The sequence below is a fragment of the Osmerus eperlanus genome, chromosome 1 (genome assembly GCF_963692335.1).
Source record: "Osmerus eperlanus chromosome 1, fOsmEpe2.1, whole genome shotgun sequence".
NCBI lineage: Eukaryota > Metazoa > Chordata > Actinopteri > Osmeriformes > Osmeridae > Osmerus > Osmerus eperlanus.
Genome location: NC_085018.1, coordinates 7,194,488 through 7,217,577, shown reverse-complemented (window position 1 = coordinate 7,217,577; position 23,090 = coordinate 7,194,488). Strand labels below are relative to the sequence as shown.

General features: G+C 42.6%; 1 protein-coding gene across 10 annotated transcripts in view; it reads right to left on the bottom strand.

Annotated features, from left to right (window-relative positions):
* The window catches only part of plekha6 (pleckstrin homology domain containing, family A member 6), a 300,812-nt gene that overhangs the window by 154,593 nt on the left and 123,129 nt on the right, over positions 1-23,090 (bottom strand). For all 10 annotated transcript variants that reach the window (XR_009929718.1, XR_009929719.1, XR_009929712.1 and 7 more), the window contains 3 exons: positions 13,848-13,931; positions 11,300-11,426; positions 10,837-10,941 (listed from right to left, as the gene is read on the bottom strand). Coding sequence is in view for 2 of the 10 variants with exons in the window: in XM_062456283.1 (XP_062312267.1) it covers positions 10,837-10,941; positions 11,300-11,426; positions 13,848-13,931 (316 nt within the window). In the remaining 8 variants the exon portion in view is untranslated. The remainder of the gene's footprint in view (positions 1-10,836; positions 10,942-11,299; positions 11,427-13,847; positions 13,932-23,090) is intronic.

Genomic DNA, 23,090 nt, shown 5'->3' with positions numbered 1-23,090 from the left:
AGGACGCATCACAGACCATGGCGCTCCCTCAAATTGTGCAAACACTGTTAGAATTAGCTGAACAGGTAGAATCTAATAATATATCTGAGTCTGATGCCCGTGACCGAGTAGAAAAAGTAATAGAGAGCTGGGCTGCATACTCTGCCGTCACAGATTTACACATTAATAGTAGCTCTGCCACTGTTTTAGTCATTGTTTGACATCAAGTTGCTCAGTCTGTGATGCGTCCTCTAAAGACCCGGCAATTCAATCAATTTCCCGGCACATTTGCAATGTAATGCAATGCAGATGTGCACACCGCTCCCTACCGAACAAGATGGGTAGCTCGGTCAGCAGGGAGCTGAAGAAGAGCGGCTACTGACGTCATTCTGCTGCGCTGCTCAGAATGCTTTTTCGTTCATTTTGCATTTCTGCAAATGCATTTGAATTTGAATTGTGGTCACGATTTTACAGCCACGTTCTTAAAATGAAAATGCATTTCTGGAAATGCATTTGAATTTGAATTGTGGTCACGATTTTGCAGCCACGTTCTTAAAATGAAAATGCATTTCTGGAAATGCATTTGAATTTTCAAATGTTACATTTCAAATTGAAATTTGGTATCTATTTGCTGGGGCATGTTTTGAAAATTAAATCTCAAATGTCTATTTCTTTTTCATTTTAATTAAGTGAAAGATTGAGCACTCTTGAAGAAGAAAATTAAAATGCAAATAGGATGATTGATTACTAATTTCATTTATGAGTCAAATAATGCAGCCACATTCTTAAAATGCAAATGCATTTCTGGAAATGCATTTGAATTTTGGTAACGATTTGCTTCCATACACCACGCTCTTCTTTTTGCCGACTAATGTTGGCGCCAAACAGACAGACAGCCAATCAGGTCTGAAATATGAAATGACGCTGTGGTGTATGGCGTGAAATTAGTGCCAGGAGAGCGAGCTCTGTAAAAACGATTTGTAACTTGCAAAAAAGATTTGTGTCTCTGTAGAAAATTATTCGTGTACTTGCAAAAAAAGGTTTTGTGTCTCCGTAGAAGAAGGCAAGATTTGTGTACTTGCAAAAAAGATTTGTGTACTTGTAAAAAAAAGTTTTGTGTCTCCGTAGAAGAAAAAGATTTGTGTACTTAGAAGAAGAAGAAGGCGGGAACAATGCTCCCAAAACCATCTAAGCCAATCAAATATAGCCATTTCTGTGTCTAGTATCATTGGACATTTTCGTCTGTCCATCACACAAAGAACGTCAGCGAATAAGAACAAAACTAGAATGCTGATGATTTCAATGGCGAGTCATTTGGTAAGTAGTTCAAAATATCCATGGGCATGTATCTTTAATGCAACATTTAAAGATTATTCGGTTAGCACACTCTTAACAGTATAAATTAATGGATAAGAGTCGTAGTAAGTTGAATAGTTTTTTAATGTAAATATGTATTCGGATATTTAATTAGACGACCAGTCATTAAACCTAGCATTAGTTGGACAATGTGCAGCTAAATTGCAGCCGGTAAGCATCATACTAAGCGTTCACAACTTTACATCGTTTTTTTGGTGTATTCGCCATATGCTAAACTAAACATGAGCTGGACACACTGGATAGATCTCAAATGTTGGCTGGGAAAGTTAAGCGCATAAATTAATTGATTGGCTTAGATGGTTTTGGGAGCAGTGTTCCCGCCTTCTTCTACGGAGACACAAAACCTTTTTTTACAAGTACACAAATCTTTTTCTTCTACGGAGACACAAAACTTTTTTTTACAAGTACACAAATCTTTTTCTTCTACGGAGACACAAAACTTTTTTTTGCAAGTACACGAATAATTTTCTACAGAGACACAAATCTTTTTTGCAAGTTACAAATCGTTTTTACAGAGCTCGCTCTCCTGGCACTAATTTCACGCCATAGTGGTGGGGCTACCGGCTCTCAGTCCCACTTGGCATCAAATTTGTGTGATCCACATTACATTACATTCTGAGCATGCGTATTAATACTTTCCCACGTCCAACGTACATTGCATTGTGAGAGAGGGGCTAGCCCCACCAGAGCCCCACCTTCACGATTAGCCTATGGCCTACTACCAGAGAATGTCTAAACAACTCAAATCGGCAGAACGCAGCCTGAAGCAGCAATGCAGGGACCAATGAACATGAAATAAAATCCTAACACAAATGAATGATATGCAATTTAGGAAGATGCTATATTCATAGATAGAAAATTATTCGAAGTAATCTTCGAGAATTAAAAAATAACAATTTTGTTGCAGTTCTTTCTGTTGACAACAGGTGGGTCACTGCCCCACCTGCCCCTAATGACCAGTCGCCAAATGTTTGCCGTCCACACTATGGCTCTAGTCCACACTAACACGGGTACATGACAATCGTTATCATGGTTACGCCACTCCTGCCCCTCCCTCCCGCCACGCTGCTCTGTTTACATACTCCTCGGGCAATACTATTTGGTGTTGTAAAATTGTCCCACCAGCTAGCTGTTCAGCCAGGGGGGTGTTCCATCAACGTCGATTAAGGAAAAGCGAGACTTATTTCGCCAAGTCTCACTTACTTTAGCGAGAGTTCCGTTCCATTAAGGTGGCTTATTTTAGTTCTAGTTACGTAACCAAGGTAATTTATACTTCGGAACTAGCCTGATCCGTGTCAGGCTAAAAGTCAAGCTAAACTAATATGTGTTGCAAATAATTTCAAACATGCGGAAACAGAATCTCAAAAGACAGTTCCGTCGAGTAAATTCCTGCGCGCAAAGCACTTTAGTCCGTGTTCGGAAACGTAAATTCAGACTTTTTGAAGTGCAGACATGAATGATTTACATGTTTACTTCATCTCCAAAAAATATCTTAATTTAAATAAACAAGTTAAGAAATAATGTCACTTTAACTGTTTTCAAAAGCCATTGGTTAATTGACATAAAATAAGGCCTTAGAAACTAAGCAGAGCGTCTAGACAAGTTACAATCAATTATGGCGTATCCGTTCTTTGACTACCCTGTGGTGGATGAAGGTGCTCAGATTATACAAAGAGCATTTATCCCACCAGCCCCAAGGGTCTTCAGAGACAGAAGTAATGCTTCCCTGACCAGTATCTGTGGAAGAAGTATAGGTTCAGCAGGCCCAGCATAGTTTATCTACATAGATTTTATTGTCATTTAAAAAAAAAAAAATACATACATATATATATAACACTTTAGCAACTCTTAAGGATGGCAATGAACACATAAGAGCAGCCTACCATCCTTTGTAGAAAGTAATATAAAGGAGAGTAGTAGACTATAATAGTAGAAAAGAGGGTAGTAGACTTCAGTCTATGTAGGTAGGCCTAGACTATGTAGTCTGCTGGAATCACACACAAGGAAGCAAACTCACTGTAGCCAAGCCTTGACACTGTTCAGTCTGTCTGCATCTCTGTGTGTCTTTGCATGTGGGACATTCTTGAACGGGCAACTATGCCAGGAAATATGAAGGGTATACCTTGCTCCAAAGCAGTACCTGAATATTATCATCAGTTTTTCAGGTCATCTTGAAACACAAAGAATCAAGGAGACTTTTAATTAAATTGTATAAAGTATTTTCATTGTTTAAAGTAGCCCTTATGTTGACAAGCCTCTATATTCAGGGCCGGATTAACAATTTTCTGTGCCCTGGGCAACCAGGCTCAAGCCCCCCCCCCCCCCCCCTCCGACCAAACAATCGCAAAGTTGCTATCATCAAGATCATATAGCCTACACTTCTATACTATCAGGCTTCTGCATGGCTCAGTGGAGATGTATGTGTGTACAATACCCTCAGTATAAAGTGCATGCATTCAAAAAACAAAATAGATGCACAACTGTGCATAACCTTTTACATTGAATCTTTCACAGAACTTGGTGGCTTGATGAGTACTTATTGAATGTTTCAATATGTAGCCAATCAATTATCTGTTGACTGCAACAGTGAAATAAAGCAGAGAGCTAGGGAAGCCTTAACTTAAAACCAGAGAACATTTTAAAAATGCAAAATTATCACCAGCCATGAAGCAGCCAATTAGTGTGTATTGAGTAAAAGTAAACCATTGGCTACACTGTTGCATGTAAAGTCAAGATCATGTTTATTGTATCACAATTCAACATTTGATGTTGATCACGTCACTACTATATATCCTTATTATTTTACAAACAAATGGACCTTACAACTGGCCTCCCTTAAAGACTGAACTTATGACTACACAATTATGAGGCCTAATGACCTATCTTTACTTTTAAAACATACTAATTCCTGTAACCATTCCAACCAATTCCAGCAGTAACAATTAACACACATAGAATTCATATACACATATATATTATATCAATTCATATACACGTATGAATTATTTTCTCACATTAAAACACTGAACTCATGAAGAAACAAACAATTGAATTATTAGGCCTAATGACCTATCATAGTTTTTAAAACTTCTCACATCAACACATACAGTTAATTATGTTCTCCATAGAAGATTACTCAGTGGCCTTCCTTCTAGACTTCAAATATGCAAACCGGTGCACAATATCTTCAAAATCCATTCCCTCCCCAACTTCATTTTCTATGGACAGTAAAGAAAGAGCAGAAAGTCTTGCCTGTGTCATAGTGGTTCTTAATGCATTTTTTACTCGTTTTAAAACAGAAAAAGACCTCTCACCCTCACAATTTGAGACGGGCAGAGTTAAAAACATTTTAAGTGCAACATATATTTGGGAATGTTGTTTTAAGGCCAATTATTTCAAGAATCTGCAACATTTTAACAGGGGATGTCTCACTCCACACAAAGTGTGTGAACTGCATGAGCTTGTCTGCTAGGGACGCATCTAGGTCTGTAGGATACGTGGCTGTCAGCCTAGCAGCTCGTTCGCGCACATCGCACTCATCATAGTCCCTGTCAAATAAAACGCCAAAGAGCTCACACACATCTGTGTAGGCACTGATCCGTTTTGATAGGCAAGAAGTGAGTTTGTCAATAATCACATAATATGTTTACACTTTGAATCTTAGACTGCCATTAGTAAAGACGACCTCCTCATCGTTGCCACTCTCGTCAGCAAAGCTCTTTCTTTTTCTCCTACGTGAAATGTCATACTGATAGTCCTGTGTAGCACTGACAGATCATGCTGATTCTTCCAGCTCTGCAAACTGGTCTCGTAACTTGCCAACGTAGGAGAGCAGTGACTGTAAAAGCCGCACAGCAGTTGCTAAATCTATGTCTCTAGTTTGAATTTTGTCACTGGTTGCTTTAAATCTGCCTAGTATTCGGTCCCACAACATGGTCATCATTAGCCTGGTCCTAACCAGACTCTCGTACATTTCATTTGTACAGAGAGTCTGGCCTCGCTCCATTGACAAGCGTTGACTTCCTTGTAGGCTGTAGGGTACTCTGTTGAAGTTTAAAACTATTGGATCTGCCCAGAGCCACTCTGATCTGCCATAACCAATCGCTAGCGTTCGCCTTAGCCAATTCCTTCACCACTACTGTAACAGAGCTCGCTGCCGTAGCTGGAAAATCAAACTGTTCCCGAACCCTGTGGGGAGGAGGGCCACAACATCATGTCCACCAACAAAACTCAACAAAACTTGTTCTTGCTCTGGCTTTAGCTTATGGATATTCGGCAGCGTTGCCACAACGGACCGAATGACTTTGCTCGCATCTCTCTAAGCCGCCATTACGGAACTACAACACAAACTAGCGCACGACAGCCACTCCCTCTGTTCGCTGATTGGCCGGTAGAAAATTAACCGGAGACATCTGACTTACTTACCTCATGGTCAGACCTAGTACAAAAGCAAAATCAAAATTGAGCGGAAGTACGTAGGAGGGCAGAGCCAGGCTAGGTCATCATAACACTTTTAAGTGTATCAAGTTTCGCAACCAACGCAGAAGCCTCACGTTTGCATCGTTCTTTTTCGTCACTGTCCGAGGCTATTTTGGCTAATGAATCTCGAATTGCTCTGTAATTTCTGCATAGAGTTTTCGTTGAGTCTGCTCTACAGCTCCACCTCGTAGCACAGAGGGATTTTAATGTATGGCTAATGCTAAAGTCGCTGTTTTTGAAAACTGTATTCCAGCGATGAGTTGAAGCACTGCAAAATGTATAAAGAGACTGTAGAAGTTCAAAAAAAGAAATTACATTTGCACAACAGTCTTCAATGGCATTAACACCAACAAGGTTTGGTGGGCGGCACACGGTGTGTAGTGGATTACAGGGTTTACTTTTTTAACTGAGCTTGGAGTCTGTTATACATGCCAGACATGTTGCTAGAATTATCATAACTTTGACCACGACAGTTCGCCATGTCCAGGCCAAGGTTTCGCACCATGCTAATGACAGATTCCGCTAAACTAAGGCCTGTGTGGCTGTGGATGGGCTCAAATCCTATGAACCTTTTAACTACTTTCCCACTTGCATTAACAAATCGGAATACAAATGTCAGCTGATCCACATGCGAAAGATCTGGAGTGGAATCGACGATAACAGAGAAATATTTCGCCTGCTTAATTGAGTGTGCTTGCCTTCGGCAAGAGCACAACCTTTGTTCTCTATCATATACATTTCTTTCTTTATTATTTATTTTCCCACCCCTAAGCCTTTGTCAATATTTGGACTACATAGACAACCTAGGTGTCAAAAGTTTTGTCTTGGTAGCGATTGAGTTGCTTGTATTTTTATTTACGTTCCGTTGCACGGTTTAAGTAGAAATTAAGTTTTTGTGGCAAAAGGTAAAGCTAACGGTGGCTAACTTGCTAGCCACAGTCAATGACGCTACTTACGTCACTAACATCACGAAAACTCGCGTGACTACCTCTAGCAGAACATTAGTTTAGCAGCTCGTTAACTTCTGGGAGATAGCTAGGCTAACTGCTTTACTGCAAGGCAGCTGCAGAAACGCCACAAGCAAAGAGGCCAGGGTGATAACCACTAGTATTTACTTATTTTACTTTGTGATATGAAACACAATTGTGAAGTATAATGTACAATATAAGCTGATATTATTAAGGAAGTACATCTACTTTCGGAAACAGTAGTCTACTATTTCACTGAAGCATTAGCATCATGACATTAGCCTCTGTTGCCCGGGCAACACATACTACAGCGGTCTATGATGCATCTGTTTTCAATCGTTAAGATAGACTATTTTGTTTAAAAGTTATGACCACTGAAGTGATGAGTGAAAACGCAATTACTCTCATAATCGAGCTAGCGCGATGGCTCTCCATAACTAAAAACGGTTCGACTTTTTTCCACAATACAACCAAATTGGCAGGTATGTACATTGAGCTTAAAGTGTACATAATCTAGCTAGATAATTTTTCTTTTAGCAAGTTTCACAGAAATCTGCAAAAATCGAGGCTCAACACTGTCATAGCTGACCGTCACGAACAGCCAAACCGGGGTCACGAAAGTGTTTGCTGCAGCTGGCGTTAATCCTACAAACAAATGCTTCAAAACTGAAAAGTTTTTACTTTTAATTGACGATATTGAACACAGATGTTAAGAAACTTGTCTTTACTCTAAATATCTTCTCCGTTTTCAATTTGAAGCAGTAAATCTAACCCAGTAGGAAATCTCCCACAACATCCACTGGCTCCACTTTGACTAATAAATATGTTTTCTCAGTCCACCTCACTTCATTAGACTAAGCTAATTTTCTTACTACTTAGTACTTTCAATACAAGATACAGGCCATGTTAGAGTTGATGAAATATACGGAATTATGTGGGAAATGTAGAACAGCAGACAGATTAGAAATATGATCTTTTGTTTTAAAGTTATGGCCATTCTAGTGACGAGTGTTTACAACTGCGCCATAGAACGGCGAAATCAGGGGGGTGTTCCATCAACGTCGCTAACGCAAGTCTCGCTAACACGAATAAGTCTCACTTGGGTACACGTCAAGTTAGAAGTTTACCATTGCACACTGAGTCCCAAATTCGTGTCCGAAATGTTCGCACGTTAAAAAATAAATACGACCTCATGTTACGTCAATTGCGATTACACACTGCCTCCGAAACTTTCGTCCGTCAAAAAAAAGTTTGGATCGCGTTCGATTGTCTGCGTTTTTTGCATCCATAGCCAGCATTTTGATAGGTTTTTGGGCAATTCAGAGCCACCGAATGTTGAGGCTGACGATTGCAAAAAAACGCATACGAAAATGTTGCACTCAGTGTGCAAGGGCCTTTAATCCTCAAGCCGTTCCACTAAGGTTCCGTTCCACTAACGGGCAACGCTAATTCAAGCTAAACCTCAATAAGCTTAGACTGTGCAGCCCAGATCAGGCAATCGTCGAAAAGAGGAGTTATGTTGCAAAAAGCAAAGCGTAAACCAGCTGAGTGGTGTTATTTTCAGCAGCGTAAATAGATTTTTTGAGTTTTTTTTTTGTTGTCCCCAAAAAGGCAATGTTGCTGCAATTTACATGGCAAGGGAGATTTTTGTCAAACCATTACGACCGTTAAAATGCATAAATTGTAGGCCTACTAAATCTACCTAACATAACTTTATGCAGTTAGGCCTACTGATAATTAGTGTAATTTGATGAGCTGTCTGAAACCGTTCTGACAGTAGCCTATGGCTCAATATTCTCAACAGGAGATTGAGAATAATAGCCCCAAAAAGAACGTGGCAGCAATTGAAAATTGTAGGATACAATTCAAAACACTAAAGAAGGCCGTGGATAATTGCACTTGATCTGGGCTATTAATGGTTTTGTCTTAACATCTTGACAAAATTGATAAATTACTTCGAAATAACTTTGCCACACACATTTATTAACTGATAGGCTAAATTGCTCAGCATGACTAAGAATATATAATTATTATATTACGCGTGCATATTTAATCCGAATCCAATTATTACTATTCTGGCTGACAGTGTATGGACAGCTGCCCCAGATTTCCAACTGACATAGTCTGCCTCCACAGATCCAGAGGGGGCTTGGACAGTGGCAGACTGTGGGTGTTTGAAGGGCAGGGGCGGAAAAATTTAAAGGGCTGCTACTGCACGACATGGGCTCTCACCAGTGTAACAATGGGAATGGGACGACACCCCAAGTGCCAGCCTCACTTTGGGAAAGCTAGTGGGAACATTGTAGCGGAGACTGTTGGGCACAGCATCTAATCGTCTTCTTTGGAAAGGGCACCATTTGGGACACTGTCATGTAGGGGCAACATAAAGGGCACTTCAAAACAGCACCCTTTTTCCATTGGAAGTAAGGGCGTGGGAACAGTCAAATGTAGACAATTGTAAGGGAACCTTATAGGGTACACATCACATTTTCTCTACTATAAAGAAACTCATTAAGACATGTTTTGAAATGTATAGAGGGCACACTATCATTTATTGCGTTAAGGGGCACCCTGGGCACTCAAGCATATTTCACAATGTGAATGGCAGACAGTGCACTTGGTCTCATTTTTGCCACTCTAGAGAGCATTTTAGAAACGCTTTTTCAACCCTGGGGACACCAGGCAGTCACCCCCTGAGTCTTCCAGTGGGCCTGGATACACCCATGGGGACAGTATATTGCACCTATAATATTGGGGAAGCCAGAAGGAGAGGATGAAGTAATATAGAGGCTTGTCAACATGTAGGTTACTTTAAACAATGAAAATGCTTTATACAATTGAATAAAAAGTCTCCTTGATTCTTTGTGTTTCAAGATTACCTGGAAAACTGATGATAATATTCAGGTACTGCTTTGGAGCAAGGTATACCCTTCATATTTCCTGGCATAGTTGCCTTTGCTAAACCTTTTTAAGTCACCAACCCTGTTCAAGAATGTCCCACATGCAAAGACGCACAGAGATGCAGACAGACTGAACAGTGTCAAGGCTTGGCTACAGTGAGTTTGCTTCCTTGTGTGTGATTCCAGCAGACTACATAGTCTAGGCCTACCTACATAGACTGCAGTCTACTACTCTCCTTTCTACTATTATAGTCTACTATTCTCCTTTCTACTACTTTCTACAAAGGATGGTAGGCTGCTCTTATGTGTTCACTGCCATCCTTAAGAGTTACTAAAGTGTTTTTCTATGTACCTATATATTTTTTAAGAATGATAATAAAATCTATTATAATCTGAGCACCTTCATCCACAGGGTTGTCAAAGAACGGATACGCCATAATTGATTGTAACTTGTCTTGACGCTCTGCTTAGTTGCTTAGTTTCTAAGGCCTTATTTTATGTCAATTAACCAATGGCTTTTGAAAACAGTTAAAGTGACATTATTTCTTAACTTGTTTATTAAATGAATACATTCTTTGGAGATGAAGTAAACACTTAAATTCATTCATGTCTGCACTTATGTTTCCGAACACAGACTAAAGTGCTTTGCGCGCAGAAATGTACTTGACGGAAGTGTCTTTTGAGATTCTGTTTCTGCCTGTTTGAAATGATTTGCAACACATCTTACTTTAGCTCGACTTTTAGCCTGACACGGAGCAGGCTAGTTCAGAAGTATAAGTTACCTTGGTTACGTAGCTAGAACTAAAACTTGTCTAAATAAGTCTCGCTTTTCCTTAATCGATGTTGATAGAACACCCCGCAGCTTTTTTGAGGCCTTTATGGAACAGGCCTTTATGGAACAGGCCTCTGGAACGCTAAGAGGTTTTAATGGTGAGTGTTTTTGTCCCACATGTGTTATGGTGAGTGTTTTGGTCCTGTGTTGTGGTGAGTGTTTTGGTCCTGTGTTGTGGCGAGTGTTTTGGTTCTGCATGTGTTGGGGTGAGTGTTTTGGTCTTGTGTTGCGGTAAGTTTTTTGTTTCTGCATGTGTTGTGGTGAGTGTTTTGGTCCTGTGTTGTGGTGAGTTGTTTGGTACCTGCTTGTACAGCCAACCCTGTTTGGACACCTCTGCTTTGGGGTTCCTGCGCATGGAGTTGGAGCGCTTGCCAAACGTAGCAGCCTTCCTGTGGGTATGAGATGCCTGGAGAAGGGATGAGGGAAGGTAGTGGAGGAGAGGAGACAAAAGGGAGTAAGATGGCTGAGCGGTTAGGGAATCGGGCTATTAATCAGAAGGCTGCCGGTTCGATTCCTGCCTGCGCAAAATTACGTTGTGTCCTTGGGCAAGGCACTTCACCCTACTTGCCTCGGGGGAATGTCCCTGTACTTATTGTAAGTCGCTCTGGATAAGAGCGTCTGCTAAATGACAATGTAAAAAAGATGAGGGAATCGAGGAATACATAGAAGAGGAGGAGAGGAGAAATAGTGTTGCATGTGGAACAGGATGGATTTTGCAGCGTCATTAGGTCTGTGTTAAAATTATGTTTGTCTCTGGTACTGACCCGTGTGTAGGGCTGGGACTCTGGGGACTGGTCTGACACCATGTTCCTGTTAAAGTTGACGTCCCTGGCATTGGAGATTACTGATCTTCTCCCTCCTGCCCTTCCATTCATGTCCAAATCACAACTCCTGGAGAGAGAGAGAGAGAGAGAGAGAGAGAGAGAGAGATACACAAAGAGAGAGAGTGAACAATACAGACATGTGCGCAGATAGACAACATTCTTTCAGTGGAATAATGACATCCCATTGTGTGGGTTACTCAGGGGTTCTCAAACCTTTTGGGGCCAGGAACCCCTTACAGGGGAGAACATTTTCCAAGGACCCCCCCCCCCCCACCACCACCAAAACAAAAAACTTTTAACATTGCATCATTATTAGACTATTGAATGAATTACACAAAATTGACCAGAAACAGGAGTTGTTACTTATTTATTCATTACATATTCATTTATTACTTTTTTGTATTTATTCATTCAGTTTTCAGCACATTTAGAGGCATCAAACATTTCCATGGAGGGCCCCACTGTACTGATCCGAATGAGGTCCTCGGTGGTGGATGGATTCAAACTACTCATTATGGGAAATTTAGTTTTTATGTTGTAGCTATTCGCACCGGTGTTCATGTAGGGTCGCAACTGCGCTCTTGGTTTTCAGCATGGCTTGCAGCAGGACAGAAGGGGACTCAGTTGGGGGGTTCATTTTGGTGATGGAAGCATTGTTTAAGTTTCTATTGTTGAACTCGTTTGATATGTGTAGTGTTGGATGTTAGTTTGGTTAGTTTGATTGTTCACACTGAGGGTGAAGGTTAGCTAGGTAGATCGCTAGCCAGGCTGTTACAACGCAGGACAGATTCAGTAGGTTATCACAGGACGCAGCCTATGAGGTTTATCCGAGTCGCGATTATTAGGTGTTGAAATCTCAGAAAAAATGTTTCCCGTTGCAAATAATGGTTTGAGCATTTTCGGATTCTATAATTTCTTTTCACGTAACTGACAGCTGCAATAGGTTAAAAACATAACTCGCTCGCACCCGTGTGCCCAAGTACTTTTCCATGCACACATATATTTAAATGGGCACACTGTAGAGCCCTGCCTTTGTGCTCTTAAATGGACACAGTATGCTTATTTTATTGGTGCAAATGGTCACCCATCTGTAGATTATTATATATTTTTTCACTTTTTGATGATACAGCACAATTCTACAATTTTATAATTTATGGCAAATTATTTCACGGACCCCCTGGCTATGGCTCGCGGACCCCTAGGGGTCCGGGGACCCCACTTTGAGAACCACCGCTCCAGACTACCTCCTAACCCCTGTGAGACTTCAGGAGGACTGCTCTCCTGGGCTCTGTCCCAGCCCACTGCAGTCCAGCCCAAACCAGCCCACTACAGCCCAGCCATGCCCACTACAGCCCAGCCTAGTCCAGCCCAGCCCCAGTACAACACACTACAGTCCACTACAGCCCAGCCCACTACAGCCCAGCTCACCCCACCACAGCCCACTAAAGCCACGCCCACTAAAGCCCAGTCCACTACAGCCCACTATAACCAAGCCCAGCCCACTGCAGCCCAGCCCACTGCAGCCCAGCCCACTGCAGCCCAGCCCACCGCAGCCATCTATAATCCACTAAAGCCCAACCCACTACAGATTAGCCCAGAACAGCCCAGCTCACCCCACCACAGCCCACTATAGCTAAGCCCAGCCCACTACATCCCAGCCCACCACAGCACACTACAGCCAAGCCCACTACAGCCCAGCCAGCCAGGCCCATCCCAGCTCAGCAGCCCTTGAGCCCTGAACACATATACTGCTTCACTTATTGATCCTTTCCAGTCCTGCTCACGCCAGTAAACTATTCATTACACTGGGCCACAAGGGGAGATGGATTTTCAAACCCTCTTCTTTTTCTCCTCCCATCCCTCTTTCTCTCTCTTTCTGTAAGCCAATCTGCATGCTTTCTTTCTCAGATTTCTTTTTCTCTCAGCACATACTACTGTAGTAGAGAAGTACATCTGCATGAATGGAGCCACAACAAATATACTTTCTTTCCTAAAACTCTATACATACAACATGTACACCAACAAGGAGACTAAATGTGCAAAAGTCCTAAAAGGCAACAACTCATGTAACAAAAGTTACACAATACAGTATACTGTACTGCCCAAATACTGGCAGTCCTTAGTGTGCGTAGGTAGGGCAAATATGCCAAAGGGATGTTGTAGTAGAACTTTCAGGTACTGTATTGTTATGGAACTTTCAGGTACTGTATATTGAAGAAGAACTGTCAGGTACTGTAAATTGCAGTTGAACTGTCAGGTACTGTATATTGTAATATAACGTATATTAACTTATATAAGTTATATTATACAGGAACTGAGGTACTATTGTAGTAGAACTGTCAGATACTGTTGTCAGGTACTGTGTGTGTGTGTGTGTATATGGGTGTATGTATGTACTGTGTTTGTGTATGTGTGTGTATGCGTAAGTGAGTGTGTGAATGTGTGTGTGTGTGTGTGTGTGTGTGTGAGTGAGTGTGGGATTACTTACTGCAGGTATGTCTGTATGTGTGTACTCTCTTCCAGCTGGAGCTGGATTACTGATGATCCAGCTGGTCTACTCTGGTCATTCTGACTGGAGAGGAGTGAGAGGAGAGATAGAGGAGAGAGAGGGAGTGGTTAGAGAGGGAGTGAGTGTAGAGAGAGAGGGAGGGGGGGAGAGGGAGGGAAGAAAAGAGAAAAGTACATCAGCACTGCCAGTTGATCAGGGATTGGTCACATTGATCTCTGACATCACAGCAAAAGCATCTAGCCAACCTCAGCCATACGTTATACAATAGGGTGATTATTAAATGATTGTGTGTATATGTGTGTGAGAAAGAATGTGCTTTTGTGTAAGTGCGCCAATAGGTTAAAACAATCCCAGCACCAGATGTTTATGTTAACAATAGGATGTAATCATTTTGTTTATGTTATACCTTTGAGCCTTAAAGAACATTGAATATCCTTGGTTCATGACACTGACACTTCCAGGTGTCCATATGGCAGTGCTGAAGGTTTGTAAGGTAACTCTTCCTGGTCTGAATCATCTACTTGTGTCTGCATGGGCAAGTGTTTTGTTCTCTGTATCTGTGTATCTTGACTTCATCTAATAACCTCCCAGGACCCAGCCAAGGGGCGTGTGCAGGTGTTTGTGTGTGTCTAGGAGTGTGTGAAGGAGTGTGTGGGTGTATGTTTTGGTCCTAAAATCTAAAAGTATAAATAATGTTTGCTTTACTAAGACACTACAATCTACAACCCCGTCATGCATGTCTATGCGCGATTTTGCTGAGTGATGCAAAATAATGCCTTTTCTTTACACTTTTTACTTGTACTTATTCTGGTAACATTTGTGAAGATGTTTTTTATTTATCATGGCATGGGTGTACAAAGCATTATCAACCAAACAAATAAAGATATATGCTGTAAATCAACTATCAATTTGTCCCTTTTAAGAAGCTAATGAGACCATCTGAGAGTGGTTTAGCAACACAGACAGCTCAGCGCCAGTGGACTGTCAAATATCTGGAGCAGCCCGCTATTTTCTGTCAAAGACTGTATGTTGTACAGTAGGGAGTCAGGTGGCTGAGAGGTTAGAGAATTGGGCTAGTAATCAGAAGGTCGCTGGTTCGATTCCCGGCCGTGTCAAAAGACGTTGTGTCCTTGGGCAAGGCACTTCACCCTACTTGCCTTGGGGGGAATGTCCCTGTACTTACTGTAAGTCGCTCTGGATAAGAGTGTCTGCTAAATGACTAAATGTAATGTTACAGCAATCCTGTTCCAGCCAACTGCCTTTGGCGAGGCGAGCCCTCCTCTTTGGGTTATTTTGTGGAACCACTGTCAATTGACCTCGGCTAGAGAGGAAAGGGCAGACATTCAGACAGGAATTGGGGATCCTGTTTCTCGTATTTGAATTTCTTTGACAATACCAGCTAGCGCAGCTTGAAGAAGCGTCAGCCACCATGCAGGAATGTCCTGTGTTTCCTCAGGGACTCAACTCCCCTGCTCCTTACATAACAGCCACTGAGCATGGAGGCAGCGTCGAGGGACAAGAACAGGTTTGGAGAACTAAGCCAGAAGGAACGGACTCAGAACAACATTGGAGACACCCCCAGGTTCTGCTCATGAACACCTCCCTTTAACAACACAAGGTACACATGTTGGTTCATAGAAGGCTCACAAATTGAACCAGCTCCGAATCGGCTCTAGCACCAGCTCCAAACTAGCTCCCGGTTCACTTTGGTGGAAAGGGGGTATCTGTAGTACTCTGTCCAGAACCCTAACTCTCATGTAATTGTTTTAATTTTGAGGAGACAGGAGCCAGAATGGTGTGATTCTGGGATTCTTACTGGCTGTGTTCAAGCAGAACCAACCCCCTCTCTCTCTCTCTGATAGGTAAAGAGGACAGGGGATGTGGGAGAACACAACATTCAGGCATGCAGCGGCTGACAGCAGAACACAACACACACCAGAGTCCCTCTGTCCAGTATGCATCAAACCAGAACAAACCCCTGATGACCAGCTGCCACTGTGTGTGCGTGTGTGTGTGGCTGGGTGTGTTTCCTAACTCATATGTCTTCTATAGGTTTGCTAAGTGATGTTGTCATGTGCATGCATGTCGTGAATGTCAGTCTATGGGTCTGTGTGTTTGTGATAACGCTTTAGTGTGTATATGTGTGTTTATATGTGTGTGTGTGACTTGGTCTCAGAGGGTCCTGCGCCTGAGCAAGCCTATTCATGCGTAACCTACAAACCTATTTAAAATGAGACTGCTTTGCCTGCTTACAGAACCACACTGCAAAACGTCAAAATGACCGGTGAATTACCACTTTATGACTGGAGATATCACCAAATCACCACTGACATAAATACTTCAGCAACTCTACTGTGAAGTGCCTTGAGATCTAAGCAAAGCCTGTGACAGCACTGTCAAGCTAATTAAAAAGTCAAGCCTTCCCACATACACACACACCACTACATGCATCCACACACACTATCCACTGTACTAATCTCTCAAACACACTCACACAAACCGATAAAAGCCATAAAACAGATCCCTGTTATTTCTCTTTCCAACACTGCATTGCAGTCCTGTCTGACCTCCAGCTTCTGGTACCCCCCCCTCCCACTGCCAGCCTACCCCAACCATGGTCAACTTCCTCCCAGCCTTGGCCCGTCCCACACCCCCCTCTCCTACCTCACCCTCCGGTCCGCACGGAACTTCAGCATTGTCCCCCGGATCAGTCATAAAACAGATGAGAGACAGCAAGAGGGAGAGAGAAAAAGAAGAGAGAATGAGGGAGACGAAGAGATGAGGGTAGAGAGAAGAAAAGAACGATAGAAGGAGAGGAAGGTTGAGAGGGACAGAGAGAGGAGAGCAGCTGGCTGGCTCTCACACTGCCAGGAGTGAGGCTTTATTGCTGTCGATGGGTTGGTGGATATAGTAACTGCTGTCCTCCTTTCTCTCCTTGAGAATGCACACTGTACCCAGCCTCTTCTCTCTCTCTCTCTCTCTCTCTCTCTCTCTCTCTCTCTCTCTCTCTCTCTCTCTCTCTCTCTCTCTCTCTCTCTCTCTCTCTCCACTTCAACCCTGAAAGAACTGCAAGGCTCAGCTTATTCAGTCCCCTTGGTCTGTCTGTCGTCCCCTCCTCTCTCCTCCATTCTCTACCCCCTGCCCTCTCTCCATCCTCCATCCATCCATTCATCTCTCTCTTGCGATCATGCTGTCTCGTCCCACTAAGGATGGGAGGGCAAGTTATCAATATCAATGTCCAGAAACACTTCCCCAGAAGTGGCATTTAACCAGGTTTGGAAAATGTCACAGGGCTTCTTCTCTTCATTGTTGTTGTTCTGTCTAGGTAGCTCTATGATCAAACCTGTTTACGTAGATTGTAAATCACGTGTGGGATATCCTTTTCACCAAGTCTATCAGACATAAAGAACAGCCTTTAACAGTTTTGAGGTACTACACTAAACAATCCAGTAAAGTATATGTATTTATACATCTGTATAAACATTATTCTTTGCCTCTAAATCGTTGAAAAAGCATTTCAGTTTGTAATTTTCATAACTTTCGACAGCATCGCTACCGCTTTTTGTTGCTGTCTAATCTCTGTTGATACTTAACCTAGCCATGACCACATCATAACCCTAACCATGACCCTAACCAAGACCACACCATGACCCTAACCAAGACCACACTATGACCCTAACCAAGACCACACAACTATGACCACACCATGACCAAGATAACACACTGAACCCAACTAAGACCACACAAGACCAATACGATCTTAGTATGAGTTGCTATGGTCACCACTGACATTATGTTCTGAGTCATCCAGAACACTGACTCAAATGACTCATGTCAAAACGAATCATACAGCTATTAGAAACCAGATCTAAAAAAAATATTTTAGACTTTTCTGTAAAATGGCAAACACCAAAGACAATGCCACGAAGCATCAGGCAGAGTCAGTGCCAGTCTCCTTTGGTCCGTACATTAGCAGGCATGTCAAGGAATAATAGTTTCCACTGACCAAAATGTATCAAAAGAGTTCCCCCTCTCTATCTTTTTTTCTGTCTGACTCTCCCTCCCTCTCTCGCTCTCTTTCTGTCTGTCTCTCTCTCCTCTCTGTTTTGTTGTCTCCCTACCCCTCTCTTACATCAGAGGGGTAGTCCAGGTAGCAGGTTTAACAAACTGTGAGCCTAACCCTGAACTCTGAGTTGATCTACTTTAAAATGGGGAACTCCGACTTTTCGGTTCCAGAAAAGCTGATTTGAATTTGTTAAGTCAACTCGGAGTACTTCCACTCGAGAATGAGAACTATTGAGAACTATGAGAACTATTAAAAGCCAACATCAGTGGAGCTCCGATACTAGGATCCACCATGGCACACGGCGTCAAAAAACGTTGTCCTATTTCACCAAACTTCAGATATAAGTTTTATTACGTGTTTATAGTCAATCTGAGCACATATTCCGGAAAAAGCAACACGGCTGTAGCAGTGTAGAGACAATTGGCGTGGGAGACGATTGCTGCCGAGTCAATGCATAGGCTATATTAGAATGCAGTAGCCAGTCCATACATTGAACATTTAATTCCACTGTCCGTTAATATTCCAGGTGAAAAAATGGACTTAATAAAATAGCATGTTCAATGTGATATTAAATATAAAAACATACTGCGAACAGGTAAGGCATATTTTGCTTAGGCCTATAAGCTTGTGATTGTAGCCTCTACGTCACCTTGGTTTTAATCATATTCGACATGATACAAAGTAAATATCAGATGGTGCCTATTCAACTTGTAGTAGCAGTTACCCCTAACAGAATGTATGCATTGACTTGGCAGCAATTGTCTCCCACGCCAATTGTATACGCTGCTACAGCCGTGTTGCTTTTTTCCGGAATATGTGCTCAGATTGACCATAAACACAAAATAAAACTTTTATCTGAAGTGTGGTGAAGTAGGACAACGTTTTTTGTCGCTGGGTGCCATGGTGGATCCTAGTATTGGAGCTCCATTGATGTTGGCTTTTTATAGTTCTCATGCCCGCGCTTAACTCAGAGTTGACGTACTCCGAATTGAGTTAACAAATTCAAATCAGCTTTTTTGGAACCAAGTTTTCGGAGTTTCCCATTTTAGAGTAACTCAACTCAGAGTTCAGGGTTAGGCTCAGAGGTTGTTAAACACGCTACCTGGAATACCACCCTGGAGTTGGTCAACTGCAGTAGGTTTAGACATAAGACGAAGATAATCACCTGTGGTCTAGTGTGTATGTGTGTGTGTGTGTGTGTGTGTGTGAGGAGTGGGCACCAAACGAGGAAAGACACATGAGGCCCCAATCCTAGTATCTCTTTCTCTTGATCACCACACATCACTCACACATGCCTCCCTCCAGTCTCCTCCTCCATCCTCCTCCGGTGGACCCCTGATCCCCCTCACCCAAGACCCACGTCCCCCAACCCCAACCCTCCTTCCCCAAACCCCCCCAATCCACATGGTAGCTCACATAGTGCCAGCTCCTCATAGAAGCATAATTAGATTCATGTATCACACAGAGACAAGCTCAGCAGCAAAAACGCAAGCCAAGGAGACTGCTGACCTAGGGCTGGCCACATTTAAAGTTACCCTGTCACTTAATGTCAGCTATGTCCAACATGTTGTAATTGTGTACAATCCATTTGTTTTCCAGCACAGGTGTGCCCCATTCATGCAGAAATTATGGTGCTGTACGCTTTGACTCAACAACCCTGGACTGTCATGTGTGCTACTACTCATATGAATACCTCCAGTCCAACCATCGAACCATAGAAACACCCAACCAACCATTAACCCTCGTGCTGCCTTCGGGTCACATGACCCAAAGGTTCATAACGAACCATCGTTGTGTTTACCCAATTTTACCCAATACAAAAACAAATAAAAATAATTTTCTTTTAACCTTCGCAATGTGGGGGGTCTGAGACAGCCCAACGGTTAAAAGAAAATGCTTCACTTTGTTTTTGTATGCGGTAAAGTTGTCGCAATACGACGGTGGGTCACAATGACTGATGGGTCAGAACGACCCGAGGAGAACACAAGGGTTAAACCACCGAAACTCCCAATCACCCAACCACCAATGCAGCCAGCCTCCCTCGCATGACAATGTTCTGATGTATCTCAACCTGCCATTTTAGATCAGTGTGTGTGTGTGACCAGTGTTGGGAAGGATACTTTCAAAACATATTTTGTTACAGAATACAGAATGCATGCCCAAAAATTGATTTTGTAACGTATTCCGTTACATTACTCAATCTGAGTAACATATTCAGAATACTTGGATTAGGCTACTTCCACATTTAATTGCATTTTATAAGTGTAGGAATGCGGCCATCAAATCCTGCTTACTAAACTGTGTTTCCCGATAACAATGGATCTTAGTTGTTACGAGGATTCTCTACGAGCCAAATAACGAACCATCGTTATTTCTAACGTGCATTTCCCGAACATGCTCGTAAGGAGAACCCTCTTAAGAACTACTTGAGAGTGGATGAGAGGCATGCTTTGGCCAACCATGATACGTGAGTTTGCATCCCCCGTGCATGTGATGGCCATGCATTGGCTTAGCCAATAGCATTGCAGAAGGAAAGAACGAGAGGCAATGACATGGGAGCGATAGATTTAGTTGTGTTCGTACAGTGTATAAACCACCAGATCGAAGTTCTGGGAAATGCATGGAGTTGCCTTAATTTATTTAGAGAGTGAATAAACTTGTGAAACAGATAAGTATCGTAATCCATTGATTTCAACAATGTAACTGTATTCTAAATACCAACTATTTAAATTGTAACTGTAGCGGAATACAGTTCCTCATAATTTGTATTCTGAATACGTAACGCCGGTACATGTATTCCGACTGTAGACATTACTCGAAACAAGTAAGATACTGTAGGGATTGTAAGACTTCAGTTCACTGAAGCACGCGCCTGGAAAAAAAGTTGACCCCCCCGCCCCCCCGATTGTCATTGTATAATTCGCACCCTGGTCTCACACATTCACAGTGAGACACATGCATTTCAACCAGTTCACATATCACCAGTGGCAGCTGGGAAACCCCCGCAGCCCCCGCGAGGCAGGGGGGCCACCACGCCGCCCTAAGGGCCCCCCCTGCATAGCAAAAACAGACTAGGCCTATATGAAAAAAAACCAATGAAAACACTTTAAAGATCCTGTAAAGTAAATTCCATGTTTTGCTTCTAAGTACATTATATACGTGTGAAATTAGTTCCTGAAAGCATGTGCAAAGCGCTAAAACTTTGTCACACTGAAATGTGGAGTTAAACCGAAGAACAGTTTCTCTTCCGTTTTCAGATCAGGTTTTAATGGGCGGAGCCAAAAAATGCCCTATCTACGTCATTTCGCCCCATCTACGTCAGATCACTGAATGGCCTCCTGCTGTACTGTTATTGTAGCTTACATCAGCTAGCTAGCTAGCTTCAGGATGTCTCCCACCACCCGCAACTGCATCTTCCCTGGATGCAAGAACTCCAGCTGCGCTGCAACGCCATTTAAGTTCCCTGTTGATAATGAAAGGAAACATAGGTGGATAGATTTTGTGAAGAGCCACGCTCATGGAAAGCTTCGGATAAACTCCAACAGCCGCCTCTGCGCCACTGACCATTTCACGGCGGACAGTTTTAACATGGACCAGAGACAGACAGGGTTCACCAACACACGGAGCCGTACCGAGCATCGCCCCCCCGGCCGTTCATCCTCCGGTCGCACCTGGACCATCCACCGCCGCCAGCAGTTCATCAATCAGTTCTGTGTGCTTGTTATAATTATACTATATAACTTTTCCAGAGGTATCTCTGCTATAATTAGTGCAAACCGCCAACTTGATATTAGGCTACTTGGTGTAGAATGATGGTATTTTGGTGAAATGGTAGCTAATGTGCTAGAAGTAGTTGGAGAGCTCACTGTCTGCTGTCTCTGCTGTAAATGTTTACTCCTGTGTTACAGCTCAGGGGAATATTTCATTTATATGCATCTGAATGTTTCACTCATTGAACACATACATTCTAATTCTATACTGTTTTGTTCGGCTTGACGTAGCGTCCATTATCTGGGTCGTAGGTAGCTTACTTGAGAGAGGCGGCGCCTTCCAGCGAGGGGGCCGAGCTTCAGCTCCTTCAGGCGACACGCCCCCCCAGTCTCAAGCAGAGAAGACTGCTGATTTTCTTACGATTTCAAAGCCTAATTTAACATACTTGTCTGTGTTTTTTTCATTCTAATTTGGATGGGTAGTTAATAACACATTATTCTGTGGTGTGGTGAACTTGAAACTCGTTTTTAATTCCACTTCACAGGATCTTTAAGGGCGCTCATTGAGAGCCCGAAGTTTCAACTGCCAGGTAAAGGAATTCCGTAATGTAGGCAACGTAACAGATCTTCATCCACTTCCAGGGGCGGTTTTAGGCACAGGCGGACCGGGCAGCCGCCCGGAGCGGCATTTTTTCATGTCACGTGGGGGGCGCACGAGCATAAAATAAATAAAAATCTCTGCGCTGCGAAGCGGTTTTCTCTTTTCTATCATTTAACTGTGTGGGGAATTGGCAAATTGGCGCCCCCTTCAGGCAGCTGCAGGCACCCCTGCTTGCTGAGAAGGTGCCGTGCACAGAAGCTGTGTGAAAAAAGGGGAGGGGGACAGACAGCTCACCTGGCTGGGTCTCCCAAATGGAACGGACAAGGGGGGGGGGGAGGGGGGGTCCACTGTATACTGCAATACTCTAAATTAGTGGGCTAAAGTCAGTTGCACCTCGACTTTCTTCCAAATAACGCACATTTCATTCATAATATTATAAATATAGGCCTAAAGTTCCTGCACATTTTTTATTTTTTTTATTTGTGTGAAATGGCTAATAAAAATATGTAACACAAAACGATTGTGGTCACCAAGGTGAATTGGTTTAGTCTTGACTTCTGGTCGTGAGTGACAGTGTTGGGGGGATGGGAAATCTGTTGACTGTTGAGTGCCAAAGAAGATGGACAGGAAAAGGTCAAGTAAGCCATCAGGTACCCAATTTCGAAAAAAAAGAAAAGAAGAATAGGAGAAACGAGAAAAAGATAAAGGTATGCAAATATGTCTCAGTATGATTAAGAACGGTATCCATGTCATGAATGCTATGCAACAATAATATTTCGGTTTTAACTCAACAAACAAGAGATAACATTTCACAATAGTGTGCTTTGCAACAAAACTGTTACAAG